Raw genomic sequence first — 21,103 nt, 5'->3', positions numbered from 1 at the left:
ACTAGAACTAAATAGCATTTAGTTGAAAGGGCATTTTCGCTTTTTCTAAAACGCAACGCGAAGCCAACGGGAAACGGAAGAGAGATTTTTGGGAAGCAAACACCGACATTTGAGTCGAAGGTATGTAAATAACGATGAGAATGTGAGTTAAATTGCTAGCGGCCAAGGTTCAGGCTCTACTGCGTGCTTGACGAGCCGAACCCAAAATACAACAAAAAGGTCGTGGTGACAAGCTGAAAAACAAGCTGACTGTCAAACTTCACAGCTGTATCCACTTACGCCTTGGTCTGTGGCGTGAAACGTCCCATTTAGGGTTGAATTTGTCTTGACCAAAACTGACAATATCGACAAACTACGGTCACTTTGCGATTATTATTCAACATGTACTGGGCAATAACGAAACGTGGGGTTTTCTCCTTCTAATGTTCCAAACATAGCCTTGAAGTGCAATAAACTCGCTCATTATCACTAAAAATAAAAAGCTGGACAACGAACGAGTCCAATTTATTTTATAACGTCATTGGCATGTAAAACAAATGACTACATTGTACCAACAATAGTTGTGTGTCGCTGATATGGAGCAATAGCAGCCGTCTGTCGTTGAACAGCAAAATACCTTTTAAGGTGTGCTTGACCGCAACCGTAGCTAATGTAAAAGGAGCTGCTTTGCACTATCCCCACTTGTTTTGTGGTCTCTCTGCTTATGTTGTTACACTGTGCGAAAAGCAGAGTAACAAGAAAATTGGGGAAAAAAGAAACTCGTGTGACTTGCTCATCGCACTAGTATCAGTCTGAGAAAAAGTATCTGACATCCCTGATAACAACAAAGGATAGTGTCAAACATTTGGATCTGGCAATTATATTGGATGTGATTCGATTTTGTAGTTAATGTTGTGGCTGCTTTTCCTCCATCTTGTCGTCACTGCCCCTTCAGTGTCCAGCATGGACAACCTGGAGGAAGATCTGACGTGCTCGGTGTGTTACTCGCTCTTCTCTGACCCACGGGTGCTGCCCTGCTCGCACACCTTCTGCCGGGGCTGCCTGGACAGCCTGCTCCACGCCTCGCACAACTATTCCATCTGGCGCCCGCTGCGCCAGCCGCTCAAGTGCCCCAACTGCCGCAGCATGGTGGAGCTGCCCATGGCGGGCGTGGACGCGCTGCCTGCCAACGTGTCCTTGCGCGCCATTATCGAGAAGGTAGGGAAGATCCCCTGAATGGTCCTCCAGCAGACTTTTAATGGACTTGTGCCTGTCTGTTTTAGTACCAAGGGGACAGCGGGCCCAGACCCCCTTTGTGTCCAGACCACCCGAGGCAGCCTCTCAATATGTACTGTGTCCAAGACCGTAAGCTCATCTGCGGCCTGTGTCTGACTGTGGGCCAGCACCAGAGCCACACCATCGACGACCTGCAAGCGGCGTTCGCCAGAGAAAAGCGGACTCCTTCACTCCTTCTGGCACGACTCTCTGAGCACAAATGGTCACAGGTGAGTGCAACTTGAATGAGTTATTTTTGTGACCATGTGTTGTCACTATTCATTTTTTGTGTGTGTTTAGGTATGTGAGCTGAGCGAGCAGCTGGAGCAGGAAAAAGCCCGCTGCGAGGCTGTGCTCAGGCAGGACAGACAAGATGTCACCGAGTTTTTCCACACGCTGGAGATGGTGCTGCTCAGGAAGCGACAAGCCTACCTGGAGGTTCTGGACAAAAGCTTGGACGAGGTGTCACGGGCCTATGACCCACTCATCCACAGAGTCAAGGAACTACAGGTGTGTACCCTTTCTTCAGAGGTCTCTCTGCAGTAACAGTGTGACATTTGATTAGTCGTCAACAAATCAATTAGCCACTTAAATGGCAACTGTATTGATGTTTTAATAGAGACATTAAGTCAAAGGTTGCATGAAAACAAGTACAGCAGAAACCTTCTGTGCCATGGGATGGTGTTTTATTCTGGCACTGTTGAAACTATTTCATTATTTTCATAGTCTCTTAACGTGCCAAATCGGGACTGTAAACCAAGGACTTCCTGTATGTGGTTCCCTTGGAAATTTGGCCACTTTATTTATTTTTGGTGAACCCTTGAGTGGACAAATGAGGGAAAAGGCTGTGACAGTTGGTGTTGGTTTGCTCCAGGAAGAGCAGCTGGACCTGGTCTCCTTTGCGGCGTCCATTGAGGAGGAGGACTCTCCTTTGGTCTTCCTGGAGAAGGTTCACATGTTCAGGGAGCGAGCGGCCAACTTCACCGGCGCCAGTCTGCCGTCCGCCCTCAACCTCGCGGTCACACCCCGAGCCGCCGACTACCTGCGTCGGCACTGGGCCGCCGTCACTCTTGGTAGTCTGGACGAGGCGCCGATCCCCAAGGTGTGCTGCTGCACGCGATGCAGCGGGGCGGCAGCTGAGGTTCATGGCGGACCGAAGCGGGACTCTTTCTGGCTACGAGTCAAACTGCTTTTGCCGTTGTTGGCACTTTTGCTAGTGGTGGCATCACTGTGCTGGCTCGGCGTTTTTCAGTCAAGCCGAGACCTGATGGGAGAGATCTTCATGCCTGTCTGGGACTGGGCAGAAATGGAATTCACTGTGGTACAGGAGCTTGTACTAAAATGGAGCTGTCACATTTTTTCAATGGTAGAAATCTTCTCACAGGAGTTGACTGCCTTCTTTACAAGTCTGATGTCACGGCTTGACCTTGGAGCCGCTTTCTGTTATGTAGCAAAATGCTAACTTTTAAATGTTGTACAATAAAGTTTTTGTATACGTACCTCAAACATCCAACCGTACTGCTTATCTTCACTACGGTTGCACGTTTTTTTTTTGTAGTTCACGGAAATCTTGCATCAGTTTTTTGTTTCAATTATTCTAGTTTGCATTGGTGTACGTTTGATTGCGGAACCCTCTCAACTCATTGTCTGTGTTTGCGGGCACGAAAGTTGCACCATTGGTGGGAAGGAGTTGTGCACTTGTTGGATGTCTTCTTGTGGAAGCAGGAAGTGTTTAGTTCGCAGAGCCTTGCGGAGATTTGAAACCAGACCCTGAAAACTGAAGAGTTGTGATTTAAAATGTAAATCTTTATTAAACAAGTCTTAAAAATAGCAGCATAGTGTATGACAAGTGACGAGACAGGGAAGTGGCACTTGAAGTGAGAGACTTCCTAGGCGGTGATAGCGTCATGTTCTCGGAACACGATTGTCTTGGGGTTTATCCCGACGCTCTTGGTGGTATTGTGCGTCTTGTAGATGCCGATGAGGCGGTCGGCAATCTCGAACATATTATTCCTCAGTGAGATGATGATGAACTGAGCATTCTTGGTTTGCTCCTGCGGTGGGGGATGAAAATTGGTCGGTGCTGAATGTCGCGCTAGCAAGGCTGCTCAAAGGACGCTCGGCTTGGTACTCACGTAGATGTAACTGGCCACGATGGAGACGTTCTTAAAATCCAGCGCGGCGTCGATCTCGTCCATGAAGTAAAGCGGCGTGGGCTTGTAGTGGTGCAGTGCAAACACCAGTGCCAGGGAGCTGAGGGTCTTTTCTCCTCCCGACAAGTTGAATATCTTTTTCCAGCTCTTTTTCGGAGGACGCACGCTGCGCGATAAAAGTCGGGCATCAGTGGAGGGGCTGACACAGAAACACAACGTGGACACTTACCTGAACATGATGCCTTCTGAGAAGGGGTCCAGACTGTCCACCAGCTCTAGCTCAGCATCGCCCCCCAGCGTCAGCATTTGGTAGTTCTCCTTCAGCTTGTTGGTGATCATGTTGAAGCCACCCATGAACTCGCTGAGGCGCTGCTTGCGCAGGTCCTCGTAGCTGCGCTTGAAATTGTCCCGCTGGTTGGTGATCTCGTCCAGCTGGGCCACGCGCATCAGGTACTGTTCCTCCTGCAGGTGTCGTCCCAAATTAGTGGGTCAAGCATAAAGTTGGCAGTTAATCGTAGAGCAATTTATGTAGTGCGGATGCTAAATAAGAGTGTGATGTTGGTACCAACGCCCCCCTTTGCTGTTGGGACAAGTGAGCGTTTCACTTTCTTGCTCCTACCTTCTTCTTGTACTCTACGATGGCACCCAGGTTGGGCTTCATCTGAGCACACTTGGTCTCCAAGGTGATCATCTTGTTGACCATGACGTTTGGGTCAGAGATGTCGTCGAGCTGCTCGGCCGTGAGGACAGGCAGCTCCTCGTCCGGCGTCCCCTCCACGGTGTGCAGGGAGAGCTTTGAGGCCTGTGGACGTCAACGGCTGTTAGCATGTTAGCACAAAACGCTGGTGCCTCAGGCGGCGGCCACCTTCTTCTGCCAGTGCTCGATCTTGTTCTTGTGTTCGCTGACGGCGGCCTCCATCTGCTCCACGCGCAGCCGCACACTCAGCGACTCCTCCTGCAGGGCGTGGTCCTGCTGCTGCAGGACATTAATCTCCTTGGCCACTGTCTGGTAGTGCTCCTGCACTTCAGGGAGCGCCGCCTGGAGAACAAGGGGATTTACTTAACTTTATATCTCCCATAAGTTCCAAGTAATGGGTCAACCAAATAGGCAGGTGTTTTCCCTGTATATAAAATACAAATCACAATGGCTCTGCCTCAATTTGAGCCTTCAGATAGGATATGCTCTGACCTCAGCTTCTTGACAAGCTTTCATGACCTCTCCCGCCTCTTCCTCCAGTTTCTTGAGTTGCTCCGTGAATGCTGCTAAAGACGTCTGGTTGTCCTTCAACTCCTCTTCCACGCGGGTCACGCTGTCCTCGCACTTCTTCAAGTTGCTGAAGACAGTGTGGTCAAGATGAAGCTGACGGCGGTGTGGTCAGCGATCTCAAGTGCAGAGAACTAAAGCTCACCGGTCTGCCGTCTTGATGGCGACTTTGGCCTTGGTGATGGTGGAGGAGCATTCGTCCAGACCCTTGTTGATGTTGTCCAGCTTGTCCTGCTGAGCCTTCAGCTTGTGGCTGTTGATCTCCACAATCAGGTTGTGGAGCCTCTTCACCTCGTTTTCCACCTTCCCAGCTTTACTGGACGCTGCTTCGAAGTCTGGAAAACATAATGGTGATGTTTTGTCAGATACTTGAAGGGAATGTTGCAAAAGTGAGGTTAAGTGGCACCTTTCTTGAAGGCCTCCAGACTCTTCTCCATCTGCTTCTGTTTGGTCTTGTCCGGGGCAGCAGCAAGCACATTGGCCTCCAGTTCCTTCATCTGCTTCTTGAGATGGCTCTCCTGGTCAGCCAGACTCTGGAGGACATCAAGAGTGACAACTTGTTGGAGGCGACAATGATGGCAAAGTTCGCTCAAGGATTTTGCTACGTACGGTCATGCTGTTGGTGTATTTTTCCAGCGTGTTTTTCATGTCGCGGAGCTGAGTGCGGAGACGCTGGACATTCTCCTCCAGCTGCAGCTTCTTCTCTTGGCAGTCCTGCAGCTTTGTCACGTTCTCATTCAGCTTGGATTCCATGCGGTCGAGCTACGGACAAGCGCATCATGCCGTCAGGTTCTGCAGTAGACCTTGACCAAGTTCAGAGCTGTGTCACGCTTTTGGTACTTTGCACATACCTCCACCTGGGAGACCTCAGTGTTGAGAGAGGAGCCCATCCTGCCCTTCATTACTCTGCCTCCTCCAGTCATTGTTCCTGTAGGGAAACAGGAAGAAGGACACCATCAGGAACATGGCCAGTAGGAGATTGGGAGAGAAAGAGCAGGCCACCCACCGGCCATCTCGATGATCTGGCCCTTGAGGGTGACCACTCTCCAGCGCTTGTCTTTCTTGAAGGCCATCCTCGTGGCCTGCTCCATGTCCTGGGCCACCAGGGTGTCCCTCAGGGCGAAATAAAAGGCCGGGCGCACGCTGGGGTCATTCACTCTCACCATGTCAAAGAGACGTGGGCAATCCTCCGGGGTATGGATCTTGCCCATGTTCTTTTCCCAGACTTTCATCTGAGGGGACAAATGAGGTCAGAACGAGGAGCCGCAGTTGAGCGCTCGAGCACACGTACCTTGTCGAGACCAATGAAGGTGGCCACGCCGATGTTCTGCTCTTTGAGAAACGTGACACATTTCTGAGCCGTGTCGATGGTGTCCACCAAAATGTGATCCAGAGCCCCGCAACTGGAGGAAATGGCCACGTCGTACTTTGCGTCGATGGCTCCCAGGTCTCCCTGCGTAGATCAACCGCAATCAATGAGCAACTAAAAACAAACGTGGGACAGGCTACAGCTCACCCTAATGACGACAAGCGCTAGAGAAAAACAAATGGCTGGATGTATCCGACAAAGCTGTTTTTTTGTCTGCATCTGTGGGATTTTTATGACCTTTGAATAGAGGCTTCAAGGATTACATGTCATTTTCAAGGATAATTAGGGCCTTCATTTTGAAACATCTCATTTAAGACTTTTTAAGGATCCGCAGACACCCTGTAAATGCTGAAACAATGTGTCTTTGTGGAGGGCACTCCAGTGCACCCCAAAGCTCCAAGTGGCTATATATCAAATCCTTAAAGGACAAAAAAGTGACTCCTTACCAGCCTTCCGAGGATACCGGGAATTCTGCCACTCCTCTTCTGCTGCATGAGAGCGTCCAGGACCTTCCCTCGACTGCGATTGGAGGACAGAGAGCTCTTGGCCTCGTCCACCTTCTGCCTCATTTCCCTCACAACCTGACGGGTTTCGTTATCCATCTTTGTCACCCGCTCCAGCTCTCCCTCATCCTGGAGGAAAACAGCCACTCCGTAATGACTTTCGGTCCCAACGTAGAGTAAAGCAACGCTTGTGACGTTTAGTTCACCTTCTTGAGTTCTTTCTCCCGCTGCGGTATGTTGACTTCCAGTTCTTTAATGGCGGCGCGGCGCTCCCGCAGCGTGTCCGTGGTGGTCTGGAGAGTCTGTTTGGCGGAGTTGAGCTGCGTCACGGCAGTGTTGTGGCGGCTCAGGTAGATGTCGAGCTCCGACTGCGCCAGGTCCATGCGAGAGCGCGTCTCGTTCACAGCTTTGCTCAGCTCCATCAGCTCTTTCTCTTTGGTCTGACAAGAGCAAGAACGGCATAGGATTTATCACATTGGGGTCATTTTTCTTTAATGTATATGATCTCTTCATATCACAAATTTAAACCTATGGCATCTGGGTCTGGAATTGGGTTCATCCATACCTCTTTGTCCTGTTGCAAGCCGCTCGTCTCTTCTTTTAGAGTCTCCATCACCTCCTTGAGTTTCTCCTCCTCTTTCCCCTTCTGCTTCTCCAGCTCTTCCTTGCGAGCGGTCGCCTCCGCGATGGCCTTTTCGCTATTGGCGGGTACGCCGCGCACCTCTTCCAGCTAAAAAAAAAAAAGTGGCCAAACGCAACAAAAATTCAACTTCTAATGCTCTGTCGCTGTTAAGACGGCACGAGCCCCGGTCGCGAGTACCACAACGAGTGGGGTGTCTTGTGCTCGACGGCGGGTGAAATGTGAACAACGTGGCTGGCGGGAGTGTAACACAAGCCAGGCCATAGTTGACTTGCGTGCAGCAGAACACTGCTCCCCTGAGGGGGTCTGCCTGCCTTTACCCCTCAAATCAACCCATCTCCACTGCACCGCCACGATAAATGCACTACATATTCCGGATGTAAACAATATGACACTAATCTGAACTGCGTGGTAGTCAGTGTTCAAGTGTGTGTGTGTGTGTGTGTGTGTGTGTGTGTGTTGCTCCATGACACCGTGGACATGAATCCACTTGTCTGGCACTTCACAGCCCCCTAGTGGATACTTTAGGTGAGCTACTTCTTGCTGCTTTTAAAATGTGATTTACAGCGTGAAACGTTTTTATGTTGTTTGTACAAGAACTCCACAGTTTAAGGAAAAAATATGACGAATTAAAGCAGGCTCTCAGCATATAGATGTTACATTTTTATGGAGCGGGGATGTTTAACAGGAACCCATGTAGCAATTAGTTTACACTGAGGGCCCTTTTTTTTTTAATATTATTGTACATGAACCATGTTTTTGCATTTTTCACAGAATGAACCTATTTTCTTTTTAACAACGGAGAAATTGAAACTATACAAAACTCACTCTGAATTTATCAAATCATTAATTTTCTGAAAAGAAAAAAAAAGTTTTTTTTTTTTAAAGAGGATACTAAGACATACAATTATTGTTCATTATGTATTTTTCTTCTTAGTCACGTGCGTTTAATTTCAGAATATTACAATGATTACAATAATTTGTGTTCCCGTAAGCAGGAAATTGTCAGGGTGCCCTTACTGCTTGCTGGCCTGAGGACAAAAAACAAAAAAAAACACACACCGTACCGCTGCTTGACTCATGGTGTAAATCTGGTTCTTTTGTTGGATTTCTCCAGTAAACACGAAAGTTGCTCATTTGCGGTGGGTGATATCATTCCAGCCCCCCACGAATCACACGAGAGCTGAATGAAATTTTCAAAAAGGTGTACACACCTTTTCTTTATCCTTCTCCAGCTGCTTCTGCAACTTGTTCTTTTTGCTTTTGGAGTGTTTGATCTTCTCGCGCACTTCGACATCCTGCAAGTCCAGCTGGGTGAACGTCTCCTTCTGGGTCTCAATGTACTTGTTGATCTTGTTCTGTTTCCTGGTGGAGGAACATTGTTTGAACTGGGCAAAAATACCAGTATTTTTTTCCCCCCTCCTCCCAATACAATTTTAAAAGGAAATAGCAGCTCTAGTAAATAGTGGTAACTCCATATGAATATTTCCAGATTTTATAAGATCATTTTTTAGTAGATAAAATTCTACAGACGTGGAACCACAAGTTTCACCCTCGAGAACAAGCAAAAACAGACTTTGATGAAAGAGCAACAGAGACAAAAAGGGTCTTACTTCTCCGCATTTTTCAGCTCTTGATTCATTTTCTCCATCTCTTGCGATATCTTGGCAGTTTTTTCTGTCAGTTCCTTGTTGTCCTCCAAGATCTTCTGCTTTTCCTGCTCTTTGGCTACCACATGCTTTTGGAGATCATGACTAATGAACAGGAACAGATATCAGGATGATAAAAAAAAAAAAAAAAAATTACATTCTTCCATTTTGTTTTTCCTGGCTCATATGTTCATTTGTTGAACTTTGCACGGAACACAAACACCATAAATGCTGGCGTACTTACACATTATATTGATAAAGGCGACTCTTGAGTTTGAAGATGTCATTTTCCAAAGTGAGAAACTCCACAGCTTTGTTCTTTTCTCCTTCCAGAGCATTCTTCTCCTTCTCCACCAGCTTGACTCGGTTGAGCTAAGGGTGGTGAACGAGAATATCAAGCCACGGATCACGTGCATTGGCCTTAGCCGGCATATTTACAAAATAACACAGCGGAACTGGAAGGGGTTAACACAATCCGTTGTGTGTGTGATTGTGTTCGAGAGTCAACATTTTCCTTGCCACAGGAAACGTAGCATGAACTAAATCAGACTCACAGTGCCACCTTAATTTGTGCAAACATTTTCAAAGTCAACTTTTAACTCTCCTACTAGTATAAAAAGGTATATAAAAAAATTCAAGTCAAACTACTCACTCTTGACACATAAATAAGGTGCTGGCAGAGTGATTGTGTCACCTAGTGGCTTTATGTGCTGCAGGTATTGCTGGAATTTATAAGAGTTGATTGGGGAATTTTTTTTTTTAGGTTGATGCTACTGATATTTAATTTATTGCATTGCTATCATGTGTACTGAACATCTTTACATGTCACAGTAAGTTGCATTTCTGGTTCTATGGTTATCATTACACCTGTGCTTTTTACCTCCCCGGTACCCTCTGTAGTGGCACAATTTTATTCTTATCATTTTTTTTGGTGTGTTTTTTTTCCACCCAGATCCAAACTGTTTAAATTTTGAAGGTATTCAACTTTGGAGGTTTTGCTGTATTGTACATGTCTGATAATTCTGGCACTGCAGTAACTGTTGAGGTAAAAAAAAAAAAAAAAAAAAATCACAGCTTGTCTTCTCTGTCAAGACTTCACATAAAACACACACACAGGATCACACAGTCATCTCAAAGTCAAACCAGAAAATGCTGGGACAGAGACGAATGAATGAGGATAAATGACCTTCTCTCCTCTCTGTTCATTAAGCAGTTCAATTCTGCGGGCCAGCGTTTGGATGGGCTCCTTGAGGCGACACGAGCCGATAATGTCCTCCAGGTACTCCAGCATTCCCTCGTCATGCTCCGTCTGACCTTTGGGCTTCATCATGGCAATTTGCTCCACCTCACCCTGAGCCCCAGGCAAAGAAAACACATCTGAGAAGGTGAGTCCAGGCAAAATGATCACTTATACAATTAAATAAAATACTAGAAAATAGAATTATTGTCTAAAACAATTTAATATTATTTTGTCACATATAAAATGCTTACTTATACACTTATGCACTGGGAGCAAAATGTATTTTTCCCTGTCGAGTGATGCTGAGAACAATTTATTGCAATACACTTGGCTGAAAAAAAAAACCCGGAAATACGATTATAATTAGTATTTTTTGTTCCAAGTAAAAAATGGAAAAATCGTATCAACAACATGTCCAATGTGAAACAAAGGTCCTATCGAATCTTGTGTAAATTAATTCTAGCTTCTTCAAGCTCCCGGAACCGTGTCAGGGACATTTTTCTCGAGTCTAAGATGTCTGATTCCATGTTAAATTGTATTCATTTGATGAAAGACAGCCTTGAGTAAGATCATTTTCAAGCTAAACACAAATTCAGTCTAGACAATGTAAAAACCTAATGGCTCTTTCTGTGTGTCTAAAGAGTTGTGAGTTTGTCTCAGCTCACATGTAACTTTTAAGGATAAAAATAAATAAATAAAAACAGGCCAGCAGAAGCGAAAAATCCCCCATGTCATTCTGCTCTGACCAGTGCACTAAATAGACAGCTTCCCCTTAGCCAGAGGCCTGGAAAAGTGACCTTGGACAACAAGCCTAATCCTCTTCCCATAGCCATGCAGCCATGTTACAGGCAGAGCTGAAAATCTAACATTCAAGGACAGCAAGAGTCATCATGAATACACACACACGCACGCACACACACAAGGGGGAAGTGAGACACTTGTAAGCAACCAGCAAACCACAAAGGCACACCGAAGGATAAAAAAAAAAGAAAGAAAGAAATGTTCACCAGAAGCTAGTGCAGCGTGTAAAACAATTAGAATTCCAGAGACAGCACATTGAAATCGGCCATTTGGTGTCCCTCTGACATGAAGCATCACCCGGTGAGCCTCGAGTTAATCAGTAATAATGCTCGGCACACACGTGTAACACAATCACAGCAGCGCAAGTGTGACCGGCAAACTCCTTCAAACTCCGTTTGACATATTTTTAAAAAATGAAATAAATAAATCTGGTATTAAAAAGGAAAAAAAAAAAAAAGCCAGGGCATACAGTCCATAGATAGAAATTGAAAAGGAAAATCAATTGTTGATGGCAGATGTTTGTTCCAGCCACACTGAAGCAGCACCGCTAATACTGGGGCTCATCTATCACGCCAATATTTACGTGCTGCTAAAGCATGACAGGTACAGGATGAGAAATGTCACCGCCCCCTTTTGATTCGCCTAAACTCCTCCCACAGAAAAAATAAAATAAAATCCTCATATTTATTTAAAATTGCATGTCCTTAAAATTCTAAAGCAGCAAATAATGGTTCGCACTTTCTGCACAATGTATCAAACCATGATGCGCTGCTAGAGCATTCTAAGGCCTTCTTTGTGATAGCAACAGGTCCAGTCCACAGACAAAAGCAGCAGTCAAACATTTAACTGACTGTACAAGCAGGAAATCCCGCACAGAGTGTAATGTCACAGGCTAGCCAGGATTAGAAAAAAAAAAAATCTTGTCGACTAAAAGGGAAGAAATGGCAGGTTACCTGTAGGATGAGAAATCTATTATGGTCCAAGTCGATGCCGTGGCTTCGTAGCAAAGCGCCCACTTCTCTGAACATGGCTTTTTTGCCATTGATATAGTAGGCAGAAGAATTGTCCTTGTTGGCACTCCTGGAAACATAGAACTTGCTGTTGGGGATGACTTCGTAGTCATCTCCTTCCTGACTCAGAGAGGGGGGGGGGGACGTCAGAAGACACACAGCAGTTTAGGGCACGACAGCTCAGGAGAGAATCAAGCAGCTCAGCACATCAAAAGTCATTCTTGGGTGAGTGAAAATTTAAAAAAATAAAAATAAAAAATGTTAGCATAGATTCACTTACACAAAAGACAACTGACAAAAGTTGTATGCACAATGCTCACACCAGAGCTAATACAGATAGACTCAAGTGGAATTCATTTAAAATCATCACTACAATATATACATCTAGAACAATACAAATACGGTTGTAATAATGATTTTATTTTAATCTAACTCAAAAACTTCACTTCGGAGCCCAGAGAGTTGAGTTGTGCACACCAACATTTAAAGAAAAAAAAAAAAAAACTCAGAAAAAGCAAATGATCAGATTTAAGCATTAAACAACATTTCCTACATAGAAAATTATTATATTTCACTTTGTGTTGAGAAAACAAAACTGAGAAATTTGGCCCCAGCAAAAATTTACACTCCCCTGTCAGAGACTAAATATTACACCAGCTATAAGCTAATTCTTGCTCTTACTGTCCATGTTTGAAATCTTGTGAAATGTAATTACTTTTTAATTGAAAAAAGGTTGTATTTGCCAAGGCTAACAATTTAACAGCAGTTGAATTTCAGAAAAAAAATAATCATAATAGGAAGGCTCTAGCACCGTATCAATGGTGTGTGACTGTGTGTGGGTGGTAAATGTCACTTCCCTGACTGATATGCGTCCAGGTTCAGTCATTTGTGTAAGAAATTGCTTTAAAACTCAAATAAAATACAAGCAGAATTTTTTTTAAACCAATTTATCCACTTTGGGCTCCAAATTATGGAAGGATAGTGAGTGTATTGTACCAGCAACATAAGGAATAATTGGATAGATTTATACCTTATCAATAATCTTTTGAAAATGCACCTCCACGGTACAGCTTTGCACATCTTTGTGCTGATCAGAACTGTGGATAAGCACCGACAGCTTTTTCGATCGGATCTTTTGAGCTCTGTATCCAAACACAAATAGCATGGAGTCGATCACATTGGACTTGCCACTTCCATTCGGACCAATGATGCAGGAAAAGCGCTGCGGAACAGGAAAGGGTTAAAAATAAATGTAGAAAAAATAATCATATTAAATAGAAAGCACTGTAAATGTTTAAACTATTTTTTTTTTACATTTGTACAGTCCACACCACATGATGACCATGAGTGTGTATTGTGTGTGTTTTAGAGGGGAGTGTAGCCAGGATATTTTTATCCTTACATATATTTACAAAATCGTTCGAAATCATGAAAAAAAAACAATTTGTGAAAATCCACACATCCTTTAAGTCAGAATAACTTCAAAGATGCACGAACCAAATTAAAAGGGCACATTTCCGACCATTCTCCCCAGTTTCATTTTTTTTAAAAGAAATAACACAGCAAAAAAATGATGCAGAACATTCTATGTAACTTTTGAGTCTGCCATTACATGAACATTTGCATTACAAAAGATATGCACCGTGCCCCCAAATGTCAACACAACGTTCAAAACAAAACAGCATGTGTCATGCAGGGCTGAATTAGACGTGTGCTTGTGTGTGTGTGTGCGCTTCGAAAGGGGGGGGGGGGTCGTACCTTGTGAAAGGGCCCCAGAATCTGCTCGCCTGCGTACGACTTGAAGTTGCGATTGACTAAATGCGTTATCATGAGGCGAGGAGCGCCTGGCTCATTGGTCATGGCTGGGGGCGGGGGTGGTGGGATGCTACCGAGAATCTCCTCCAAAGGGCGACTATCAACCGCCTGGGCCGCCTCCCCGACAGGCGGATCTGTGGCACAGGCAAAAAAAAAAAAAAAAGTACAACTTTTATTTCCCCCCCCACTCTGCAACTGTGTGCGCGAGGGAGCGCTTTCAGGTGGGGGAGGGGTGGAGGAGCACCAAAAAACAAACAAGTTATACAGACTACAACGCTCCTCTCAGTTTTTTTTCTTCTTGTTCATGACAGAGTGGCTCAAAATCGGGAGGGGGCGGCAAACTCTTGTTTTGTTTCCAACACAGCAAAGTCCCCCCCCCCCCCCCCCCCAAAACGACCTGCCCAAACTAGCTAGGAGTGTCGCATCCACAAATTACAATCACACATTAATGACAGAATAACAAACATACGCCCCTCGCGCTATCTACTACCAACACGTAAGAATAGGAATAAATGTACCAGTCAAGCTTGAACACTCGACGCCTCAAATGATTATACTAATATTGATTACCGGCGCACCAAAACGGACAAAAGCAGCTATTCTATTAACTAAAGTCGGGAGTAGGGGGGGAAAAAAATAATGATGCTCCACTAATGGGCCACAAACGCAACGGAGTGAAGACAACTTGTTTTGGGATTGAGACACGCATACACACAAGGAGGGAAAAAAAAAAAGCAAGCCTTTGTTACTTGCCAGTTGTCGGCGTCGGTGCTGGTGCCTCCTGTCCCTGGCCATCGGAGCGGCTTCCTCGGGGGGTTACGTCCAGCTCGTCCTCGGAGTCATCCCGAGGCTGCGACCCCTTTCCTCCTACTGACTTGGAGGCGGCGGCCGCGGTGGAGCTCTTTACACTTTTAGATGGCATGATTTGAAGTCTGAGGGAGGGGGGGTTTAGAGGGGGGTCACTGGTTTACAAGAAAAAAAAAAGGCAGAGGCATATCGGTGAGTGGGTTTGGAGCCTGTCAATCTTCCTGTTTTTTTTCCTCTCCAAGTCTTGTGATGGCCAACATTCACTTTGGGACTTTTTTCCAACCTGTTTGTAAAGATAGCCTAATGGGGTCAGTTTTAGTTCATAAATTCGCCAATCTAAATTTTTTAATTCCTTGCTCCTGTGGTGTAGCAGTGAAAACGAGGTAATAGTCGAAGCGCATTTTCTTACGAAAATAGCAATATTACTGCAAGTATGTCCTAGCTGACGATTTTTTTTTTAAACTTTTTTTTATGCACGCTCAAACTGACCCCCCCCCCCCCCCCCCCCCCCAATTCACAAATTGGACGCCCCACTCACAAGTCTGTACAACCTCAAAAACGAATAATAAAGTTGCGATTATTTTAAAATTACGCAAACTGGTTAAATAAGGAACCCCCAGTAACAGCGATATGACCCCCCCCCGCCGCCCCCTACCCCCGGAAAATACAAACTAGTCGAGTGTCTGAGGATGCGTCTTTTTTTTTTTTGCCACGTAACTATATTTTCACGTCGCTACATTTACTGTTTAGTGCCTCGGCGATTGTAAAAATAGCAACGCGGCAAACCTTGAGCTACTAAACGATTATTTAGAAGAATGGTGCGGTAGCAGTATTATCAGCCGCGATTTTGAAAATGCTTTTTTTGGTGTTATTTACAAGTCGCCTTAAAAGTTACATTTCGATTTATTTTTTATTTTTTTTACAAACTAACTGACTCGAGGTATCGCGTATTCATAAGTAGCTACACAAGCATTAACTGTATTGACATGAGCAAGCTGGAAACGGCCGTGTTGCTTTTAAGATGAGTTTCTAAACGTAAAAAAAAAACGCTTTGTGAGAGTTATAGCGTCGGGCTACAAAAGTCGTCTCGGTTAACATTACGCATTTGCGCTTTTGATATTAGATTATAAACGTGTTGTCGGGTGGTTGAAAAATCCGATTTTGAATTGACGCATTTCAGCAAATAGACGGAACCCTGTGACGAAGTTATTTTTCGCGGGCTTCTTCGTGTACCTTCGGCAAAATCTTTGTCAAAAGTCGCTTCCCTGGTTCAAATGTTGCTTGGGAAAAATAGTGGCGGATCAAAAATGGGCGAAAAATAATCCATAAAATTCAAATCGGTAACATGTCGAGCGGCTCGTCGACTAGCAGAAGTCCAACTTGTAAATGGCGCCTAAACTGCGCTGTCGAACCACATGCGTTATAAACTGACGCAAGGCACCATGGACCGTTCAAAGGGCAAAGGAAAAAAATTCAAAAAAGGGGACGAAGCCAACTCTGCCTCGCACTCCCTCGGCAAACCAGAAGCGTTCGTCAACAAAGATCGAAACGCCCATGCAGTTTAAAACCTACAACTGTATATTGTTGCCCATTTCCCCCCCTTTTGTTGTCTTTTTTAAAAAAAAACTTTTACTTCGTTTACGTTGTAAACATTCGCTTCGTTACGTGAGCAAAACATCAACATCAGTCATTTTGACATCCCATATTGTTAGAATTTAACTTACGTGCGTTTTATCTTTTCGATCATAATTTGTATGCTTATATTTGAGATAAATACACGATTATGTGCCACTACAGTATCATGTATTTCGAAATATCCGTTGTCAAGGAAGTGACCGTGAACTCTCGCGAGATTTCACCCCGAGAAGCTGTGACCCAGTTTAATGGCCACCAGATACCTGCGATAGCAAACTGAGTTAGCCAACTCGACTACTCTACCGTACAACTTTTTTTTCGTGGATTTCACGTGAGTCGGGGAAAGACTGCTGCCCCCGTTCACGTATTTTAATGATAGAACGATGGCCAATTTAAACGGAAGACCGAGCTAACGTTAGCATCACGTCACAGCCGAGACTCCGCCAACAAAAGAGGATTCGATATTCGCAACAGAGTCAGGTAACGTAGCAACAACGCCGCTGTAGTTCACTGTCAACACCGCAAATTCACGGCAGCAACTACCTCACCCTTTTCTCTACTCTATACATTTTCTTATGTTAAACTAATCGTGCGCTCGGTGTGATCCTGCCGTGACAGCTAACATGCTGTCACTAAATGTCTGCTTCCTTGTCTAGTTTCACAAGGAATAACGACACAAACGTCTACAATGCGATTGAAAACATCTCTACTGAAGGAACCTAAACATATCCTTTTTCCCCCGATTGTGCTTTGCATTGATGCTGCTTAAGTATGGTTGCATTTGTTTGCTCTACGGATGTGATTTCAGCATTTCCCTTAATAGTAGCCTCACATAGAGAATTAGTGAGCTGCCTTGGCTGGACCACAGCCGATGAGTTGTACTCCTGCAGTGAAGACCACCAGATCCTCAGGTGGAACCTTTTGACCAGCGAGACCAGTCTGGTGGTCAAATTGCCAGAGGACTTCTACCCCATTGACCTGCACTGGTTTCCGAAGACAGTTGGTGGCAAGAAGCAGACGTCGGCTGAGACTTTTGTGCTAACCAGCACTGATGGCAAGTCTTTTACTTGTATTCTCTAGCCATTCGTTTATTGCTGTATAGCGCTAGCCTTCAGGTTCACAGATTTGCATGAGTCTATCCCAGCAAACTGGGTGATAGGAAGTGTGCAGCTTGTACTGGTTTCCAGTCACAGTTTGATAGATAGGCAATTCCATCTCACATTCACACGCAAGGACAATTGAGAGAAAACCCACACAAGCAAGGAAAACTGAAGTGAAATTCAAACCCAGAACACCTCAATTGAGGATGACTTGCTAATATGGTTGTACATGTCCTATGGTTTGTATTTTTGCTTTCAGTGCTAATTCTGTATTGACCCTTTCTGTAAAACGACTTAACAAGTGCTGCCTGTCTTCAGGCCGCATTAGAAACCAACGCACAGAATGTGGATGTACTATTATGTCAGGCAACATGTGGTCAGAATACTAATAACAGTGTAGGGTTGCATAAGCACACCCCCCAAACTGAGGCAGCAATTTTCTCTGGCAGACCAGTGAGTCATGAAAACTCAGCTTTTATTCACTGTTGCAGCTTTCATTTTTCTTTTTTGCCCTTGTTATATTGTCACTTTTATTTTGAAGATAGTTTAACCAATAAGTGATTAAAGTGTTGAAGTATCAAATAGTGATTTGCAGTTACTCTCAACTTAGCACATTTATCTTGATGTTTTGGAAAATGGTCATTCTTGTCCACAAAGTCTTGCTAATAATAATTTAACTGCAAAGTTTTTATGTATTTATAAAGCATTGAAACTATACCACAATGAAAAGAAAAAAAATCAGTTTTGTTTTCATTTGAAGTAACATACGACACTGTTGCTTATGGAATTGCTAAAAATTTTACCTATTTAATTTCTTCCTGCATGCTATCTTGAGTAGAGAATGTGTGCACCCAACCTCAACAGAGACATTTCCCCGCCGTCTCTGCAGGAAAGTTCCACCTCGTTTCCAAGTCGGGACGCATTGAGAAGAGCATTGAGGCTCACAAAGGAGCTGTTCTCGCAGGCAGATGGAACCATGATGGAACTGCTCTCATCACAGGTACAGCTAACTTCCTTTAAATATAACCAGCCTAATATAATGTCATGGTGGTGGTCAAATTGAAGACTGTAAAATATGCCATTCATTTTTTTTCTGTCAATATCGACATCCATATTAGCTGGAGAAGATGGGCAGATCAAGAACTGGTCCAAAAGTGGCATGCTACGCTCAACACTAGCAAACCAAGGTAAGTTAGATAGTGAATGTCGATTTGAAGAATTAGTCGTTTGGTTGAAAGCAATAAAAAAGTGACCTTTAAAAAAAAATTTACATAGCGAGATAGAAGTAAAGTCACGTCCTGTGTTGAAATAGCTTCCATTTCCTCCTCTTGTCTCATAACATGTGGAGTTAATGCTCCCTGAGCTTCAGTCTCATAAGATTCATCATAACGTCTCAAAACCTTCATTGGGAACTTTTTAAACGCCTCACCGAGAGACTCCCGATGAATGAAACACATCTCAATCCAGTTTTCATTACACTCGGCTCACTTGTTTAACTGATCAATTGGGCTTCTGGGCTTATTAATTATTAACCGTTGGAGGCCTTTTTGGAAAATGGATGGCACACTCCCGTTAAATGGAAAAACTTGGCAAGGGGTAATGACAAATTCAGATCCACTATATATTGTGGAACGCCCCCCCTCCTCCTCCTCCTCCTGAAGGGGCTGTTTAAAGCATGAGCTTCTGGGTTGTGGGATGCCGAACAGACCCACAGATGTGTTAAACACCTGGATCGCGAAGCACCACTGCAGAGATGGGCCCTCGTCCACATGGCTCTTAGATCACTGCAGGTGTTGCTGCACTTCAGAGCCACAAAAGTTCACTCGCACACAAAAGTACAACACTGTTTTTTTTTTCTCCACTTAGACAACATTTAAAACAAGCAAGAATGAGTCGCTTCTCTCAGCCCCTCCCCACTCTCGTTTCCGTCATCATTCGTTTGCATTTGTGAGAAACCGCGCGCACCTGGAGCGGGGTTAAATGTCAGCCCGCATTCTGCACGTGCGTATCCGCAACCTCGACTCGTAAAACCACACACTCGCGTCTATTCTGCGGAGGTTAGGCGGCTTTGCACAGCTGCCGTGACTTCTATCTGCCGAATGATGACGAGAACCCCCCGAGGGACAGTGAGGTGTTCTGGTCGCTGCCGTGGCCAAAAGAGTTCAATTTTCCTTTGTCAAATACGGGAAAAGACATGTATGCATCCCAGACTGTAAATTCATGTGCATTCGCTCAGTAACAGCCGTCTGTTTGTCTTGGGTTGAAAATCGGCAAAAAAGTCTCTTTTGTTTGGGGGGGGGGCTTCTTACAGGCTCTCCCGTGTATTCTGTGGCCTGGGGCCCGGATTCGGAGAGGATTCTCTATACATCAGGTCGACACCTGGTCATCAAACCTCTGCAACCCAGCGCAAAAGTCATACAGGTATTTTCAAATAGCTGATCACAATGAAAATAAATGTGCACATCATATAGCTCAGCATGATTTATTTATTTTTTTGCCGTAGCTCTAAATGACGGCCATGAATATTTATGTTGCTTGCTTCCCCATCTGGCCCATTTAGTCTCGTATGGAAGATAGCAGGTGTGTAGCCAGAGAAGAAATGTAACGGCGAGATAATGCCTGCTCACCGTTACACATCATAAAAAAAACAAATCCCCCCCCAGTGTGTCAAACATTCCGCGTTTGCGCTTTAACAGGCAATGTGATGACAGTAATGCTGAGTTGTGATCTCTGTCTCTCTCTAGTGGAAGGCGCACGACGGGGTCATTCTCAAAGTGGACTGGAACTCCGTCAATGACCTCATACTTTCGGGAGGAGAGGACTGTAAATACAAGGTCAGATTTTGTCCGCTTTTGTTTTTGTCTCTGCGCAAAAAAAAAAAAAAAAAAATCCCTCTTGCCTCGTCAACAGGTGTGGGACAGCTTTGGCCGTGTGCTATACTTCTCGCTGTCACACGACTACCCGGTCACCTCCTTGTCCTGGGCTCCAGATGGAGAAGTGTTTGCCGTGGGCTCCTTCAACACTCTGCGACTATGCGACAAAACCGGGGTAAGCACGTAATTTATATCCTCTATCATTCAGAAAATACTTTAATTGCCACCCTTGGTGACTGTTAACTTCGTAGTGGAGCAGTCTCACTTACACACACACGCGCACACACAAAAGCAGAGTTTCATTTTTTTGGAGATAATTCTTGAAAACACATGCAAAGTCTGACAACCAAATTCAGAGTGCCTCGTTGTCGGCTGCGAGTGTGCGCTCGTAACTCCAGATGAAGCAACATTGGGGAAATGGTACCGATAATTGTTTTATTCTCGTCAAACATCTGGCCAGGAACTGTGTAGGTCGCGTGAGTCATGTCTCGTGTTGCTGTTCTTTGAGTTTACATGTAGATGTCAAGGACTGTGCGCCGCATCGAACGTGCTGTAATGAAAACAAACAGCGTGTTTTGGTGTGCCGATCACACGGCATTTCATGCTCCGTTTTGACTTAATTAGGATCAAATGGTAACTTTCCCTCCAATGTAAAAAAAGAAAAAAAGCTGGGGAACATCTGAGCCAACATATATATTCTTAAGAAGGGTACGGTGTTTCAGAGAGGTTATGATAATATCACTCATAGAATATAAATATCTGAAGGAGTCTGGGGAAGTCTCTTATGGTTTTAAGTTACATTGAACGAGGGGGCATTACAGTAGGTTGTGGAAAAACTTCCAGATTGTTTCAGCAAACTTGATGAAATCATTCAAATGAGGCCAGCTTGTATCAATTTTCCTTTTTGCTCCAGACCAAATATAAACGAGTGTACCATTAAAACTATAAACGGGCAGCAGCGAATACAATTTGTCGTTATTTTTTGCAACC

General features: G+C 44.6%; 3 protein-coding genes across 6 annotated transcripts in view; 2 read left to right on the top strand and 1 right to left on the bottom strand.

Annotated features, from left to right (window-relative positions):
• Window positions 1-63: 63 nt before the first annotated feature.
• On the top strand, window positions 64-2,762 carry trim59 (tripartite motif containing 59). The gene is made up of 5 exons (XM_037267437.1): window positions 64-120; window positions 935-1,197; window positions 1,263-1,484; window positions 1,555-1,764; window positions 2,129-2,762. The coding sequence occupies exons 2-5, from the start codon at window positions 943-945 to the stop codon at window positions 2,714-2,716; spliced, it is 1,275 nt and encodes a 424-aa protein (XP_037123332.1). The 5' UTR covers window positions 64-120; window positions 935-942; the 3' UTR covers window positions 2,717-2,762.
• A 277-nt stretch (window positions 2,763-3,039) lies between these two features.
• On the bottom strand, window positions 3,040-15,932 carry smc4 (structural maintenance of chromosomes 4). 3 transcript variants are annotated; one of them, XM_037267427.1, is made up of 24 exons: window positions 15,739-15,932; window positions 14,452-14,660; window positions 13,642-13,832; window positions 12,914-13,105; window positions 11,827-12,003; window positions 10,019-10,183; window positions 9,077-9,204; window positions 8,797-8,937; window positions 8,398-8,548; window positions 7,109-7,273; window positions 6,750-6,983; window positions 6,487-6,672; window positions 5,963-6,124; window positions 5,678-5,903; window positions 5,523-5,599; window positions 5,281-5,433; window positions 5,078-5,204; window positions 4,817-5,006; window positions 4,597-4,741; window positions 4,273-4,446; window positions 4,027-4,209; window positions 3,637-3,869; window positions 3,390-3,573; window positions 3,144-3,308 (listed from the first exon to the last, which is right to left on the bottom strand). In XM_037267427.1, exons 2-24 carry the CDS (start codon window positions 14,618-14,620, stop codon window positions 3,144-3,146), a joined length of 3,918 nt encoding a protein of 1,305 aa, XP_037123322.1. In that variant the 5' UTR covers window positions 14,621-14,660; window positions 15,739-15,932. The 3 variants fall into 3 exon arrangements, with proteins under 3 accessions (XP_037123323.1, XP_037123324.1, XP_037123322.1); XM_037267428.1 differs by lacking the exon at window positions 15,739-15,932 and having other exon boundaries at window positions 3,040-3,308; window positions 14,452-14,620; XM_037267429.1 differs by lacking the exons at window positions 14,452-14,660; window positions 15,739-15,932 and having other exon boundaries at window positions 3,040-3,308; window positions 12,914-13,025; window positions 13,642-13,778.
• ift80 (intraflagellar transport 80 homolog (Chlamydomonas)) overlaps window positions 10,096-21,103 on the top strand; it is a 27,046-nt gene continuing 16,038 nt past the window's right edge. Inside the window, exons 1-8 of one of the 2 annotated variants that reach the window (XM_037267431.1) lie at window positions 10,096-10,217; window positions 16,797-16,865; window positions 16,973-17,194; window positions 18,130-18,240; window positions 18,359-18,427; window positions 19,552-19,661; window positions 19,985-20,074; window positions 20,151-20,288. In XM_037267431.1, coding sequence (XP_037123326.1) covers window positions 16,829-16,865; window positions 16,973-17,194; window positions 18,130-18,240; window positions 18,359-18,427; window positions 19,552-19,661; window positions 19,985-20,074; window positions 20,151-20,288 — 777 coding nt within the window. In that variant the 5' untranslated portion in view covers window positions 10,096-10,217; window positions 16,797-16,828. Of the gene's footprint in view, window positions 10,218-16,331; window positions 16,621-16,796; window positions 16,866-16,972; window positions 17,195-18,129; window positions 18,241-18,358; window positions 18,428-19,551; window positions 19,662-19,984; window positions 20,075-20,150; window positions 20,289-21,103 lie in introns of those variants that run through there. The other variant, XM_037267430.1, reaches the window with a different exon arrangement.

The sequence above is a fragment of the Syngnathus acus genome, chromosome 13 (genome assembly GCF_901709675.1).
Source record: "Syngnathus acus chromosome 13, fSynAcu1.2, whole genome shotgun sequence".
NCBI classification, from domain to species: domain Eukaryota; kingdom Metazoa; phylum Chordata; class Actinopteri; order Syngnathiformes; family Syngnathidae; genus Syngnathus; species Syngnathus acus.
This window is presented reverse-complemented; position numbering and strand designations above follow the sequence as displayed.

What these genes read in the sequence shown, in the direction of transcription:
- trim59 (XM_037267437.1), top strand. Translation starts at nt 943, where the DNA reads ATGGACAACCTGGAGGAAGATCTGACGTGCTCGGTGTGTTACTCGCTC. An exon ending in CTGAGCACAAATGGTCACAG is followed by an intron (nt 1,485 to 1,554) that starts GTGAGTGCAACT and finishes GTGTGTGTTTAG; the next exon opens with GTATGTGAGCTGAGCGAGCA. An exon ending in ACAGAGTCAAGGAACTACAG is followed by an intron (nt 1,765 to 2,128) that starts GTGTGTACCCTT and finishes GGTTTGCTCCAG; the next exon opens with GAAGAGCAGCTGGACCTGGT.
- smc4 (XM_037267427.1), bottom strand. Translation starts at nt 14,620, where the DNA reads ATGCCATCTAAAAGTGTAAAGAGCTCCACCGCGGCCGCCGCCTCCAAG. An exon ending in AAGCTTGTCAAGAAGCTGAG is followed by an intron (nt 4,447 to 4,596) that starts GTCAGAGCATAT and finishes CTTGTTCTCCAG; the next exon opens with GCGGCGCTCCCTGAAGTGCA. An exon ending in TCGTGGCCAGTTACATCTAC is followed by an intron (nt 3,309 to 3,389) that starts GTGAGTACCAAG and finishes CCCCCACCGCAG; the next exon opens with GAGCAAACCAAGAATGCTCA.